The 16,260-nt window shown below is 47.3% G+C and overlaps 2 protein-coding genes and 1 long non-coding RNA gene across 4 annotated transcripts in view; 1 reads left to right on the forward strand and 2 right to left on the reverse strand.

Annotated features, from left to right (window-relative positions):
* CCNYL1 (cyclin Y like 1) overlaps window positions 1-534 on the reverse strand; it is a 32,848-nt gene extending 32,314 nt beyond the window's left edge. The window contains exon 1 of the mRNA XM_033516086.1: window positions 490-534. Coding sequence (XP_033371977.1) covers window positions 490-534 — 45 coding nt within the window. The remainder of the gene's footprint in view (window positions 1-489) is intronic.
* A 1,776-nt stretch (window positions 535-2,310) lies between these two features.
* LOC117244735 lies at window positions 2,311-9,856 on the reverse strand. Of its 2 annotated transcripts, XR_004498362.1 has the most exons (4): window positions 9,757-9,856; window positions 7,509-7,636; window positions 7,060-7,215; window positions 2,311-6,340 (listed from the first exon to the last, which is right to left on the reverse strand). It is a non-coding gene; the product is annotated as an uncharacterized LOC117244735 (long non-coding RNA). The 2 variants fall into 2 exon arrangements; XR_004498361.1 differs by having other exon boundaries at window positions 7,060-7,636.
* Window positions 9,857-9,949: 93 nt separating this feature from the next.
* On the forward strand, window positions 9,950-12,974 carry METTL21A (methyltransferase like 21A). Its single transcript, XM_015635117.2, has 3 exons — window positions 9,950-10,186; window positions 11,357-11,468; window positions 12,492-12,974. The coding sequence occupies exons 1-3, from the start codon at window positions 10,040-10,042 to the stop codon at window positions 12,887-12,889; spliced, it is 657 nt and encodes a 218-aa protein (XP_015490603.1). The 5' UTR covers window positions 9,950-10,039; the 3' UTR covers window positions 12,890-12,974.
* Window positions 12,975-16,260: the final 3,286 nt, after the last annotated feature.

Here is a 16,260-nt window from a genome sequence, read left to right on the forward strand (position 1 = left end):
CTCCGCCAATGGGCGCGGGGTTCGTCACGCGGCGCCGCCGCGCCCTCCCCCGGCCCGTGTTTCCCCCCCCTTCCCTCTCCCCTCGCCTCTCCACGCGCACGCGCGCACGCACCGCCGGCCGCGAGGCCTCAGACGCGCCCCCACAGTCACGCCCCCTCGGCGCCGCGCGCTCGGCCCCGCCCCCGGGGGGCTCGCGCTGGCCGGGCGTGCACGTGCTGCGGGCGCGGCGGGAGCGGCGGAGCGGGAATGCGGGACAGGGGGGGGACAGAGGGACAGCGGCGGCCACTGCACCGCGCACGAACACGAGCCACAACAGCAGCGTTGCCCCGCCGGCAGCCCCGCCGCCGCTCCTGCGAGTTGGAGCAGCCCGTGGCCGGCTTCTCCCCTCCCTTGAAAGGGCTGAAGCGCTCCCGGGCCGCCGGCAGCAGAGCCTCAGCTGTGCCGCTCCCGCCGCTCGCTGGGCGCTCAGATCGCTGCTGTGAGCGGTACCTGCCAGCAGTCCGGGAAAGGGACACGGCACGGGGCCGCCGGCATCCCCAGGGAACACTGAAAGTCCCCAGCAGCTGTGTATTTGCTTGCTGAGTTTCAGCTACCTGAGAGCTCCTCAGAGGACTGGAATGTTCAAATACACTCCAGGGAAGATGGATTAGAGGGCGAGATACCCACAGCAGTCAGAGGCCCTGATAAACACAAACATGCGTTCTTCTGCAATGAAACAACCTGATATCGCTACAGAAATTTAACTCTGGCCCCTGATAAGAATGGCTCTGCAGAAGACCTGGGAACACAAAAGTATCACAAAATTCTGCTATCATGCTGGCATTTAGTCCAAAGATAAGGCTCAGGGTTTTACTCAATTTTGTAGGAAAAATCCTAGTGTTGGCTCTCCCATGTGACAGCAAACATGGAGTTTTTGGGTCAGCTGTGTAGTTTCTTTGAAGAGAGGAAGTCAGATGCTGCGTTTCCAGAATTTGTACAACTTAATCCTAGGCACAATAAAGGGACAAACCAAATGATTTATAGTCTTATATGAGGATTATTCCCTCAGACTGATGAATGATACCTTTTCACTTACCAGCAATTTCTCTAAACTGTGTTAGCTAAGTCTGTCTACATGTTACTGACAGTTTGCAAGCCTTGTTACTCCAGAGGAATCTGACCTTGCTGTGGATTACACGAGGGCCGTGGGGAAGATTTGCTTTCAGCACTTCTTGAACCACTTCAGTCAACTGAAGTCCCTCTGCAGCCTCTGCATTCTTCTTGGAAAGCTGTAGGGCAGCTGTCCTGCTCCCAGCTGTAGGAAGAGCCAGTCTCCTGTTGGGTGGAACAGGAGCCACTGACCTGAGCCAGGGAGGGAAAAAGGGGCTTCATGCAAAATAGCCATTCAGAGACTGGTGTTTTCTTCTCTCTGCCATTGCACCCACTGATTTTTTGTGAGGATGGTGAGGAAAGAGAAGAAGCTAGAGGGTTGGTGTGGCTTACTGAAGCAATTCATTCTCAAACAAGAGTAAGAGTTGGCTTGCATCTGCGCTATATAATATGAAAACTGGCATAATGTACTCTTGCGGGAGAAGAGGAATACCTTCCCTCACTCTGCACCTGGCTGACTATTTTCAGAAGCTGGAGCAGCGGAGTAAGCTGCACTCATGCTGCACTGCTGGCCCTTCCAGTGGCTCTATGCCGATGGAGGTGAGCTGCTCTATCCAGAGCAGTGGTAGGAGCCACAGGCAAATCTGCACACCTCAGCCAGACAGCAGCCAAGCCAAGTGTCCGCATTTAAAGCCAAGTTTGCTCCTTGCAGCCGTGCTAGCATGTGCTGTGGGGCTGCCTGGCTTCAGCAAAGGGAGGTGCAGCTGCAGCAAGGGCCTCAGGGGATCCCAGCAGCAAGCTGGGACCTCTACTGACTCTCAGCTTTGGAGCAGCCTAAAGGGAATCCTTTGCCAAAGCTGCAGTTTGGGGCAGTGGAAAATCCTTGTTCAAGGGTGAGGAAGTGAGCAAAAGTGGCTCACCAGGCAGCTGAGCACCAGGGCCCAGCCATCGGGGCAAACAGCCAGAACCCCACATACTTGTGCCGACAGGTGAAAAATGCTGGGAACTTGGAGTGGCTGGAGTATGTGACGTGCCTCACTGCTATTTGGGTGTGAAGGTTTTGGTTCCTCTGCTTCCCAGAGGCTGAAGTTTCCCATGGTTTCATACTTGTTCTCAGTGTGTAATTCTGCAACAGGGGAGAGATGAAGGCTGCTCTTCCCCTGCGCTAGTGCTGTTGTAGAGTATCGAGATTTATACAAACATGGAGAGGGAGGAAAGAAATCAGTAGTCTGTTTCCCTGTTAGGACTTATTCATGTAGGTCTTAAGCAAGAGGAAGCTGACTTTAATCCCTGGAAGTCACAGAAAACAGCAAACTGTCCCACCTCCCTGTCATTCCAGGAGAAGTTAAGCTTCCACTTCCACATACCTCAAAACACCAGTAGAGAGTAATTTTCCATATCTGTGCATGATTTCCTTAGCTGCAGTGATGAGGAATATTCATTTCCTTCTCCATTTTGGCAAAGTAACTCTTAAAATCTTAATTCATATCTGATTTATCAGGATAATATGACAAAACTTGTTGCTGTGTGTATTTTCTGCAGAACCAGGCGATCCTGTTAATAGGTGTAGTCTGAGCAACAGCCTGCAGAAATGAAACACATTATCTTGTATTTATGCAGCTTAACATTCTATTGACTTACTGCTATAGCAATACACTGAATACCCTCTATCATGATTTATTACTGGTCCTGGTTCTCTTCCTATTTCTTGCCTCATCTTTCTACTGTTTTGCTTGATTTACCCCAGTGAATCATCAGACAGTTTCCATTATTAAAAAAATCAATTACTTTGATGTACAATGGGCAGCACATACCTAGTTCCACATTTTGCATAAGCAGGAATTTTGGATGGCAGATCATGGCAATAATGAATGCCTGAGCTGAAAATAGCTTACTACGGACTGTTGGGATCCAACCTCTTTTCCTCCTGCTCCAGAAAGAGAGGTGTGTGCCATGGGACTCTCCATTACCACCCCTTGCCTCTGAGCAGGGCACCCAGTGTGCAGCAACCCTCCCGTGCTTTAATTTTCACAAAAGGGAAAGTAAAGTAACTTTCAAAAATGTGGGAAACAAATCTTAATTTAAGCCCTCTCATGAAGTTGCTGCAAACTTCAGGAGAACTCCAACACAGCCTTTAAAGAAGGCCATAAAGCATCTTGAAACAAACCCTAAATCAGATTGTGATGACAGCCAAATGAGTAGTGACCTCTGCTCCTAATATGCAGAGATTAGAAAGACCTGTGGTTTATTCTGAATATACAAAGGACCAGACTTGCTCCTCCTGTTAGTCTAATGAGGTCAGAGGAGCAATACCCTGCCAACTACTCCAAGTGAGGAGCATACCCTGCCAACCACTAAATGCAGCTTTTGAGCTATAAACTTAACTAGATGTATAATTATTTGCAAGATGTATAATAAATGAAGACTACCAGGCTTGACAGGACTAATATTAGTGCTACCAGCTGTGTTTTGGCTTGTGGGCTTACAGGGGGAGGTAATTCTGTCTCTTTACTTGGCCCATTTGCTGAGTACATGTGAGCTGCATTCGAAGGAACCCCACTTCTCAGACAAGTCTTTACATTTCCTGTGATGGTTCCTTGTAGGCAGAGTTGTGCAGGTTTTTATTTAACTCCCTCTCTGAAATCTCAGCACTTGCATTCACAACCACACAACTCTGTCGTCCTTTGCCTCATGATGCAAAACCAGGCTTCCCTTCATCAGCAAGCAGCAGTATTCCTAAGAGGAGATGTCTGAAACCAAAGTTACCAGCTTCTTTATGAGTAATAACTCTTGAAAAATTCCCAACTCCAAGCATATGTGCCTGTCCACACCAACTGCAACAAGAAGATGAGAGTCTTCTAAAAGGCTTGAAATTAAATTGCAGGATTTCCCGTAAGCCATCCAGCTTCACAGTCACCATCAGTCCCAGAAATGGAGAATGGCTCGTTGCACACACTTGGCTATGCTTCACACGACCAAGAATCTCAAATCTTGTAAACTCTGCTGTTATCTTCACCCTGATTTGGTACTGCACATGCCTTTCCAAGGTCATGTACCTCCTTGCCTGTCTGCAGGGCGATGACACCAACTCTGGGATGTGTTTTGTTCAATTTCTCCCTTCTTAGAAAGTGTCACAGCTGGGGGAGGAGTGCTTTCTGATCCTACTTGGATAACTTGGAGAAGAGCCAGGGCTTTGTCTTTTCCTGGAAATGTAGCTGCAGGAAGAATGAATCACCAGGTTGAACCTGTATAACCAACTGAAAACAAAAGCTCAGACTTCTGTGTCTCACTTGGAAATAATCGGGGGAAAAATAGGCATCCTGTTTTGAAAACCGCTACCAGCTGACAGGACAAAAATGTTGCACGTGTGATGTCTTTTGAAGCTGACAAGTAACCTAAGACTGCAGCCATTTAAGGGAAAAGTCCCTGAGCAAAACAGTAGTTAGGGAAATAAAATATTCCAATGTTTGGGGGAGAAAAGTAACCTGGGAGGTTATTCAGAACACCCGAGGTGGATTTTTAATAGCCCTAAAGTTTCACACACTATTAAATCTCCTGTACTACCTTGGCTAGCAGTGAATACAAGCAAACCAGGGCTGAGGAACATGTGTTTGATAGCATAAGGACAGACTGCAGTGCTGCTGTCATTGATTAAATCCCTCCTTTTGCCTTTGCTGCAATCTAAGATGTCATTACAGGCAATGCAGTAGCTGCTTGGCTGGCATGAGAGCATCTGGATTGCTGCAGGGGTACCAACGGCACAGGCATGTGGGAGTAAACCTTTATCTTAGCTTCTCTCTTCTGCTCCTACCTTTGTTTTGTCTTCAGGTAAAATAAAACCAGCTTGACAGTTACCAAAGACTAGGTTAGACTTAATGGAGGCTTAGTACCTGAGAAGAAAATTTGAGATGTGCTGGAGCCAAGATGGAGGCCCGCAAAGCTGTACTTTGGGCTGGCAGAACCACCACATCGATTTATTGAGTATTAGAAATAGCTGTTACTGCAGGTCAGGGATACGGATTTCTTATGTGGAAAAGGAAAATGCTTTTCAGTATTTTAACACAAATATTAACATGAATAGTGGGTTTATTCATAACTGTGCATGTGTAAGTCCTGCAGCAAGTTTATTTAGGGTAACCTTCTGCAGTTCTTGTTCCAACTCTGGGCTATCAAAGCCTGGACAGTGGTGCTAAGGGGCCCTCCCTCTTAGTCTGAAGGTACCTGAAATTGCTTAGACTCAACTCTTCCATTTTCTCTATCATCTGATGGATTTTCTTTCTAAGGACTCAAGAAGAGAAACACTGACAATACCATTGGAAATAACAAAAAAATCCCCCACATTACTTGTACATTACAGGTACTTGGATTCTTCCTTCTTTTAAAAGAGTAACATCTGCACTGAGGGAAATGCCTCTGCATCTATATGAATGCTATAGCTGTTGTCTGCCTGTCCATATAAATTTATTTTAAATAGTTTAAAATTAGTTGTTGCTAACTAGTTTTAAATTAATACAGTGCATTGCTTGCACTGTAATTTCCTCTCCAATTGCAAAACACTGCAACTAAAGAGCCTATCATAAATTTCTCCACTTAATGTTAAGCCTCTAGATACACACTCAGACTCCAAAAAAGGAAGGTTCTTGTAGCATTTTCCCTGCCCCGTGTCTGTTCCAGTTCCTCACCAGAGCCCTGTGCTCCCGGGAGCGCTGCAGGAGCAGCCTTTCCCAGGGTGCACCCACATCTGCTCACCTGTCAGTCTTGCTCCGCGCGTTATGGACTCTCCCCTCCCAAGACCTGACACTGGCATCTCGTGGCCTGCAAGTTCAGCAGCTGGAGATGTGGGTAAGGCTGTAGGTCTGTGAACATCTGAAAGTGGGGGGAGATTGCCAGCAAATGAAGTGCAGCTGGCAATCCAGTGGTTGGTTGTGAAGAAGAGATTACTCAATTTGCTTTTTCCTTGACTAAAACTTCAGAACAATGTCCGCTTTCAGACCTGCAAGGCCATTGAGAGATCACTCACATAATTCTACTAAAAGCTAAGTGGTCTTTCTGTAACAAGACACTTTAATAAATGTGCCACTTATATGTGGCAGTTTATCAAGAAGCAAGGTTGAAGGGATGAATGTAGTATTACTGATGGGAACAATTCTCTCTTCAGAGGTTCCAGAAACTTCCTGTGTTTCAGCTCAAGCACTTAAGAAATCATACATCTTCATATTTTTGATCATTACTTCCACTGTTTAATGTAACTCTGCGTGTAAAGGAAATGAAACACTAGATCATTGGATTATACATTTATTTCAATATTTCACATTTTTTGCAAGGATCTTTCAGAAGCAGCAAGTTCTAAGGTCTACTGATAACTGACCAGTTTCTGCAGAAACTTAAGTTTTTATTTTTAATTCACCCCATCAGTTTAAAAGATGATCCAAATCACTTCAAGCTGAGAATGTCTTGATTTTGCAACTGCAAGCTGTCATCAACCAAATTAATCTCTGCTTTATTCCCTTTGTATTTAACAGCAAGTGATTCACCACCCCATCTATTTTATTGGTGTGGAGAATCTGGAAGATTCTTCTACTGGTGAGGATGAAAATGTAAAACTTGTTAAATCATTTCAGTGCTAGTCATTTGAATGGCTACTTACAGTGATACATAGAGAGAAAGACTGCTTTCTTTTCTGGGTTTTCCTGCACTCTTTGTGTTAGCTCTTGTTCATTTGGTTGATGAAAGCTCTTAGCAAAGCAGATATCTGTCCAAACTTTACTTCTAAGACAATTTTCATATTTGAGTGGAATGACAACCAGAAGTAGCTGCTGTTTATTTTGGGAGGGAAGGATTAAACCAGAAGTTTCCACACAAATGTAGAACAGAAACATTTGGAATAAGGCGTTGCTGTCAAAGGGTTATCAACAACACAGGTTTCTAGATAGAGTTTAAAAAAAAAAATCAGATTGTTTCTATTTATACCTGCCTTTGCCTTGGTAACCAGAGACTGTGTGAGGGATGCAGTATTTTCCCATCCTGGATGTCTCCAAAATCCATGCGCAGACATGCGGTGCATCCAGTGTCTGCAGAGCTATCGCAAGAACTGTCACTTTCATTTCTAAGAGAGGATTTTGCATGCTAAGCAGCAAAGTGAAGATTGCAGAAAGAGAGTTATATTAGTATAGATTCAAAATAATTTGTACTCATTTCTATCTCATCGACTTTGTTCTTTGATCTTTTAAGTATTTCAAGGACCATTGCGCTTAAACACTTTTTCTTAATTACCCCAAGCAGCTTACCCAAATCCGAGGTGGTGGGATTTACTCATTTGGCTCAATTGGCTACATTATGCCTGCTTTATCAAGTAGTTGAATGAGGTAAGAATGGATTTGAAATCGGTGGTTTTTTATGCTTTAAATCATTCTGCTTACCTTAAAATCAGCTGTTTCCTACTTCACAAGATTACCTGCAGCTTAGGTGTCCTTACAGCCCTCTGCAGTGCTCAAAAGCCAAACCAGGCTATGTTCTCACCACTTCATTGCTGTGCTGAGCTTTAGCCCTGCTGGGAGAAAGCATTTCAGCTCTGGGCATCTTTTTTAGCCATAGTTCTGTGTTGTTTTGTTTTCCTTCTCCTTTACTGTCAGGAAAGGTAGAAGAAACCAAGTGTGTCTCTCTGCCATGATAAAACCCAGGTAATCCATTTTCTTAGAAGATGGATGTGGGAAGGTGAAGAGAAGGTAAAATATAGGCTCAGAATGAATATGGGGAATCAGGGTGCTCACTAAACTTCTAGTGGACTTGCTTCTCTCTTAATAGCTTCACTCTCCAGTTATGATCTGGAATGTAATTTCTGATCTTCTGGCTAAGGCTCGAGGAAGTCAGTGCCAGAGCAACTTTGTCAGGGAAGAAGGGGAAATATTTCTGGGAAGCAGGGCAGGATTGGTAGAGAACCTGCTGCACTCCAGAGATATTCAGGGATATCTGACTAACAAAATCACATTATCGGGATAAAAGCACTCACTGCATTATCATCTTTGGGAACAATACATTTTCACATGCAGCCTTTTTTTTTTTACTCTAGTTACTATTCAGCCACTTGGTCTTATGAAATCCTGCAGGGGAAGAAAACTCATCTGGGGGCAGAAAGGAGGCAGTTGGGAGCACTGGAGCCCTGCCACACTCCTCCATATTCTGGTTGGAGATCCCAGGGCTGGCATGTGGTACAGGAGGTGGAGGTGAAAGCTTTGTACCATTTGGGAGTTTCCCCCTATTTGCCTGCTGGTGTAGTTTAGGCAGAGTGTAGGTGACTCAAAAAGTCATTCAAACAGAGTTCTCATTTCAAATGTAATGACTCTCATTGCTTTTCCCACACTGCTGATATAAATAATTTAAAAAAAAAATCGAGATAATAGCACAAGCAATTTCAAACTCTCAAAAGCAGGAATAGTGGCAAAGGACCAGCACTTTAGGACATAAAACCACAGAAAACTGAATCATCACACATGTTCTGGCATATTTGTAGGGAGAAGTCTGAGTTGCCATAAGACAAGTATGGGCTGGTTTGGGACAAGTGAAATTTTGGGTTCCATTCTCCTACAGCAGCAAAACCTTAAAAATAAGCTTTACTTTCTGCTACCCCTGTGCAACCTCTAATGATCCTCCACAGAGGTTTTAATGAATCTTGAGCCACTCTGTTGAAACTGACAGCTTTTAGATGTAACCACATTTGCCTTTGTCTGCCAGAGAGATTTGCTGGTCCCTGTGGGAAAGGCAGGGGATGTTTTCTGGAGCTGGTTATGGTCCCCAGCTTCGAGGGGCCAGCCTTACCCCATCGGTGGTGTCACCGGGAGCTGCCAGGGCACAGAGCCACGAGAGATGGGGCAGAGATGTGTCGCCTGCCCCTGCTGCCCCACGCTCCTCTCGGGCTGACGAGCGTGGCTGCCGGCACTGCGCCTTTCTGTGGGGGACCTGCAGCAGTGTCTCCAGACAGCCAGAGCACCAGTGCCGCCAGGACCCTTCCCTGGCTCTCCCCTGGCCTTTAGCAGTCTTTGGAGCTAGTTCAAGTAACGCAGGAGAGGAGCACTGTGTTGTTTTGCCAAACAAGAGATTAAATGGAGCCAAAGGTGAAGAGAAGCCCATGCACAAAGCGGCGGGGAGCGTTCCCCCACACGGCAGGGCGAGAGCTGCCTTGGCTGTGCTGCCTTGGTCAGTGCTCGACTGAGAGGCAGAACCGCAGCGTTTCTGCGCGGCTTGCCCAGCGACTGAGGGAGCGCTTCCAGGCTGCGATGAGCGCTTGCAGAGATAATGCTCTCCGTGACAGAAATGGAGGACGAAGCTCCCTGGGCTGCACAAATCCCTTTCCCCGGCACTGACTTCAAACCCCCCGGAGCAAAAGCTAGAGGCTGGCACCACAGGGAGGCTGCGGGGATAGCTGAAAATGTCCCAGGGGGCGTGGGACCGTTCTTCCCGTAGCTTTCCGCGCGGCAGCGGCTGTGAGCAGCCAGGAGCCCCTCCGGCCCCGGCCTCCCGCAGGAGGCAGAGCGGCGCTTCTTCCCTCGGGCCGCCCCGGGGCTCTCCCCGGGCACGGCCCCCCTCCCGCCTTTGCCCCGTTCCTGCCGCGGCCGCGGGGCAGGAGCGCTCCGGGGACCTTCCAGCCCAGCCCAGCCCAGCGCTGCGTACCCGGGACGACCGCCCTGGCTGGTCCGCTGAGCGCCGCCGTTCCCCGCGGAGAGGCCGCGGCGGGCCCTGGCTGAGGCGGCGAGGGCCGGGCCGGGCGCTGCGCGGCGGCCCCGGGGCTGCAGCGCGGGCGGAGCGGGCGGGCCGGGACCGAGCGGGGGGCCGGGCCTGTCCCGTGGCGGCCCCGGGCCTCTCCCTGCCCGCGGCGCGGGGCAGCTCGGGCACGGCCTTGCCGGCGGCGAGGCCGCGGTGAGCTGGGGCCCGGGGCGCGGCGGCCGGCGGAGGGATGGCCCTGGTGCCCTACGAGGAGGGAGGCGGCTGGGCAGCGCGGCAGCTGCACAGCCCTTCGGCCACCTTCCACTTCGCCAGCCGCACCATCCACCTCCAGCAGGACTGGCGGCGGCTGGGGGTGGCGGCCGTGGTCTGGGACGCGGTAGGTGTTCATGGCAAACGCAGCTTTTCTGCACTCGGTGGCTTCCCTGTGCCTCTCGCTGAGCTTTCAGATTCACCATAGAAAACTATTTACCGTAGACTTGTAAAGGGGAGGCTTTAAATTTTATTAATCAATTAATAAATTAATTAATAAATTTTAATATTAGGAAGGAAAATGTTAAGCTGTGCTTTACTTTTCCCTCTTCCCCCATAAGAGATCCTGCAGGATCGCAAGGGAGATGTGCAACCTAAACCCTGCACAGCCAGTGCCCAGTGCAGGAAATATTCTGGGTAACTCTCAACTCTTTCTTTACGGTGGCTGGTGATGTTAGCTTGGCACTCTTCAGAGCACAGCATGGATCCCACTGCTTGTAGCCTCAAGCAGGATTGCTGATAGACTTTATCTTGGGGATAAGAAGCATCCAAAAGAGAGGAATTTGTGGTCAGCCCAAGGCTGCAGGGCAGTTGCTCACAGCATCATTGTAGGAATCCAAGGGCTTCCCATCGGGTTGGATCTCAGTCTACACATACTGAACTTTTACCTCTAGTTTAAAAGAAGGAGTGTAGCATTTTTTGCAAACTTCTCAAATTAATTGGTGTACAGGGTTGCTGATCTTTCTGGACATCAACTTTGACAGAACTTGCTGGGGGAGAGTTTCTTATCAAGATTTATATTACATATAACATGCTAGATTCAACCAGTGAGAAGTGTCATTAGTTTACTTTCTCTGTCTTTCCTGAGGGCATACCAGTGTTGTGCAGAAACCATTTGAAATACTGTACAAGATACTAAGAAACCTTATTCTGGACTTTTGCAATACTTTGTTCATTTGCTTGGCAATCCCTCGGTTTCTCCTTTCCAAATAGAACTTTTTCTACCTTCTGTTATGTTTGGGGATTCATGGAGCAGTTACCACATCCAAGTTGTAACCTCTGTGGTTCTTTTTTCCTTTGGCCAGTAGGAGCCTTCCATAAAACTCGATAAAAACCTTCCATAAAGAATAAAAAGACTACATGTGCACACAGGAGGTGGAGAAGGACTGAACAAAGTCTTGCTGCAGACCTGAAGCACCTGACCCTTCCCATAACCTTCTCTCTCAGGTTAAACCAGAAACCCCATGTTCAGTATGACTGATACCCTGTGCTTAATCGCCGTTGTCTCTTGGCTTAGGCTGTTGTCCTGTGTGCTTATCTGGAGATGGAAGGCATTGATCTGAAGGATCGGTCTGTGATCGAGCTGGGAGCTGGAACAGGATTGCTGGGAATAGTGGTCACGTTACTTGGTAAGGGCTCTTTTGTTGTCTCGTTTAAAGCAAATCACAACTGTAGTAAAACTAGCTCTTTTACTTGGACACGCCTGGTACAGAAGGGAGCACCTAAGCTGCATGCATGAACTATGATGGTTCTTCTCTGAGTCATCTTCCTTCCTTGTTAGACTTGAGAGCCTGCTGCGATATTTGTTGTAGTAATGGTGCCACTGCAGTTTATGGCGGGACCCTGTTGAGGCTGACGCCTGTTGCCATGGTAGGCAGCTCAGCAGCATTCAGCTCTGCAGCTATTCCCCCCCAGGGAACAAGAGCTGTGCTTCCCTTCTTCCACTTGTCCTCCCATGCAGATAAAGCTACAGACAGAAACCACTCTCCAGGCTTGCATAAGCCTGTCATTAGTCTGTCTTGCAGACAGGGCATGGAGAAATTAAGTGATTTGCTGTTGATCTGTCTGTAGCTGAAGCAGGAACTGAGTACTGTGTTAAATGTGTGCTATCTTTCCCAGATTAACTTGGTAATTCAAAGCTCTAGTGGCTGTTAAAGGTGCCTATTGAAATCATAGAAACAGTTTGACAAAATACAGTCATGCCATGCAAAATCATACAGGCATAACTTTTGTCTGACCAGTGGAAGAGGCTCTCTAGCTGCCTCTCTCCTACAGAAAAATATGGAATTGGAGTAGGTTAATTCTAACACCCCCTGTAATTTATTCTTTTGTCACATATGGAAGGGCCAAAAGTTACTCCTTGACTTTCATGCATTAAGAAAAAGCACCAGAAAACATGTTTCTTTCCCTACCCAACTTAATCTTCACGTAGAGTACACTATATTCTTAAGTGACTGCTGAAGGCTGGGATGTCTGTAGACGGGGGTTTTGCTTGTTTTGTTTTGTTTGTTTGTTTTTAATCAGGCAGCTCAGGGGAGCTGTTAATGTTTAACAGGAATTAAGGAGCCTGCTGGAGTTAGAGCACTGTATTCCATTTGCTGTCTTGAGGGACATGGACTGTGAGTGTGAGCCATGTCCTCCTGTCCCCTTAGGTGCCCGTGTTACCATCACAGACAGGGCGGCAGCACTGGAGTTCCTGGAGTCAAATGTGCAGGCGAACTTACCCCCTGAACTACGTCCCAGAGCGGTGGTGAAGGAGCTGACGTGGGGAAAAGACCTGGATAATTTCCCTCCAGGAGCATTTGACTTTGTCCTGGGTGCAGACATCGTTTATCTGGAAGAAACATTTGCAGAACTGCTTCAGACGCTGGAGCACCTGTGCTCAGAGCAAACAGTGATTCTTCTTTCCTGTCGTATCCGCTATGAGCGGGATCTCAAATTCTTGAAGATGCTGAGAGAGCGTTTCTCTGTATCTGAGGTCCATTATGATTCCAGTAAGGATGTTCATATCTACAAAGCACAGAGGGGTAGTCGCAAGGATGACTTTTGACTCTCTGCTTTGTTAATAATGAGCCACTGATGCTGTTCAATTCCCGCCTTTGTTTCTACTCAATACACTTGTTCCTAAGCATGAAGTTGCAGTTGTGTTATTTCACTGGCTTCTTGTTCTGATGGTCATGTCTGATCACTGGGTCTGATACAGCAAGGATTGTACTTCTGTTCTGAATACTGAACCTCTCCTTCCTTTCTGAATAGATCCAATATAGGGTGTTCCACCGTCTTTTTATCAAATGTAATTTTTGAAACTGATTCAAGTTGCAGAAATCTCCAGCATCAAAATTGTTATATCAAATATTATATCCAGCATCTGAAATCAAAGCATATTTAACTTCTGGGGGAAACTTATAGAGATTACAGTGGGTTTTTTTCCCCTTTATCACTTTCGTAACTCTAGGAAAGTAAGAATGGATGAAATGAAAGCTAGTGCTCCAGCTCTAAATTCTTTAATTCCTCAAGACTTCTGCATCTTAGAAGTTGTGGTAAAAGAAACCACTTAAAAGGCAATAAGAACCAAAGGCAGATGCTATGAAGTTGTTCTATTGTTGTCACTGCTGTGTTGAAGAGACACAGTGAAACAAAGAACAAAATCCGTAGGGGGTCTGGGAACAGGGATTGCCAAGTAAGCCAACTTAGAAATCAGTGTTATTTTTACCTGATTTGCAAGCAAGTGGGCTACGCCTGCAGTACTGAAGCAGTTGTGGTTTCTGAGTTGTCCCAAACAAGTCTGCCTCACACAGATCAAGGCTCCCTGGAGGAGATACACATGCACATGTGCCGCCAAAAAAGTGCAACAAGGAGACTCAAGCTGTTCTTAAAATATCAGATCAGCCCTTGACTCTCAAAGTACCGCTAGATAATGTTCTACTTTGTGCCTTTGTTTGTGCTCCCTCTGTCTCTGAGAGCTGTTATTTAGGAAAGGAGGGTGCTCTGTAAAGTCTTTGTAGCAGGGGAAGTACTTACTCTTGCATTACTTGGGACCTTGGGGCAGTGTCTGGGTTTCAGTGTGTTTTCAGTGCACAGTGGTAGTTAAGACAGTTGTAACAGGTATCATACCTTGAGCTTGTAAAACACATCTGTGTGTTTATCCCACAAGATCCGGGAGTCCAGCTCACACCAGCAGCAGACTTCCTTCTCTTTCTAGTGGTGGAAGAATGAAACTGATGAAAACAATGGGCTAACAGAAGACAGCTACACCTCTGAATGCAGGAATTGCTTTACTACTATTTTTTTTTAAATTTGTGTGGATGTGGGAACTTTTTTGCAATAAACTTAAAAAGCCTCAGCTCAGGCTTAGACGTTGGGCATGTGCATGTATTTGACACTAGCAACAGCAAACACCTTTGCATAACAAAGCAGCAGCAGCTTTGGGTTATGGACATTTTGGAACTTTTTGTCACTTTTGCTCCCATCCTACTTCCTGGTCGGTGGTCCAGAACTACTGTGCTGACTGTAATGTGGAAACGACACATTTATCGTTAAGGTTTGTGTTCATCCCTGGCACATTTCTTGCATGTTTGCAGCGAAGTTCCTTGCTTGGCTAGGAGCAGCCTGGTGTTGCTGCTCTGAAACATTTGCTGTAACAGTATCCCCAGAAGCCACATGGTGTCACTAAAACAGTACTTAGGCAGCTGGCTGGGAATTCGCAGCCTGAAACTGGAGTTGGAGTCAGTTTGAGGGAAGGAAAACAACACCTTTAGTTGAAAACAGATCATGAGATGAGCTCTCATGTGTCAGGCGTAGCTTCTTATGTCTTATCAGCTGGATGAGCAGTGTTTGAAAAGAATTATGAGCTCTCCCCATCTCTCTGGCTCTAGGTTTCCAAGTGTGGCTGTAAGTTCTCACCTCTTCTCTTCCTTTTCCTCCCCACTGGTGTTTCCTGGTCTCCAAGCTCTTCTGGGCTCATGTGTAGCTCAGGCTCCCCTTGGGCTGAGCTGGCAGAAAGCAGTGTGCTGGTACCTGGGCTTGTGAGTGCCCAAGGGAACTTTTTTTGTGGGAAAAGCCTGGTAGTGCTGGGCCCTCACAGGAGGCTGGAGCTGGCACAACTGACAGCCATAGCAGCTTGCACTGTTGCCATAGCAGGAACATGCTAAAAAGCCTGCTTAAATAGCACAGAATAAAGCACAAAGTAAAGGCTGGTGTAGCAACCTGCACACATCTAAGAAGGGGGTTTTGCCCCAGGCCTTGCTTTGACAGTAGAAACAATTTTGTACTTTTAAAACAAATCAGTTTAATTCCATCTCTTTCTAATTAAGTTTTCAGTGTGTCAGATTTCCCATTGCTGCTGTTACAGCCCACAGTCATCCTGCCAGCGCAGGCATGTGCCAGTAGAGACCAGGCTTGGCTTCTCTGGCTGTAGGCACACCCAAGGGAGTATGTTTGAAGGCTGAAGTGATGCTACTGCTCAGAAATAATTGTGGAGAAAAGCATGAGATGACACTGGCAGCTCAGGTGAGTGCCTTGCCCCTGACCACCAGCTCTCAGTGGCGCCTCCCCAGCTCAGCAAGTGACACCCCCCAAGAGGATACTTGCTCCTCTGACTGCTACTGGGGGGCAGGTGATGTTAGATTTAGACCAGATCCAGAAATACTGCAGTTAGACCACAACCATGTGCATGCCTGTTGTGATTGCATTTAAAGCTTCAATGTTTAGGGGCAGGCAGCGAGAATGTAAGTCAGCTGAAAGCCACAGTCCATCCCCCTGGGCAGTGCTGACACCCATGTGCACCAGGCAGCGAGCGCTGCCTTCTGTTGTCCAGGTTGGGCCTCACAAGTTTTCTGTATTCCCATCACACTTACCTTGAGGGAGAGGTCAGGAGTGAGTCAGGCCGTGAGCAGGCGTGCAGGACAAGTAGCAGAGGTGTAACTGCTGGTGAGTGAGCACAGGGAGCAGCCCTCTGCAGTGACACCTGCAAACTCAGGTGTCCTAACCCAGGGTCCCACGTGAGCTCCTGCTCTAGTATGAGATGCTGCATGACAACAGCTGTTGCCAGCAGCTGTTTGGCCATCATACTGACACCCTGGCCAAGCACTTTCTGTCACCCTGTTCATCCCAGCACTCATCCCACAGAGAATCCCACTCTCCTTCAGCTGGTTCCATGGCACGATCCTGTTTTCTAACATGATCTGAGCTCACCTGTAGAAGGACGTATTTGGCATGCGTCCCTGAGTAGCAGGGCAATGCACAAGTAAGTTTCTTCAGAAATTCACTTGCTCTAGGGAGTGGGTCCCAGCCACAGGAAAGTGACCACGTAAGACACAACGATGCTGTGATACTGAGGAACCATCCCTGAAACATGCGAAGGAGAACAAGCTTTTCTGAAGTATCATTGTAACCAAGGTAATGTTTGATTGATGTTAAGAC

This window comes from Parus major, chromosome 7 (genome assembly GCF_001522545.3).
Source record: "Parus major isolate Abel chromosome 7, Parus_major1.1, whole genome shotgun sequence".
Taxonomy (NCBI): domain Eukaryota; kingdom Metazoa; phylum Chordata; class Aves; order Passeriformes; family Paridae; genus Parus; species Parus major.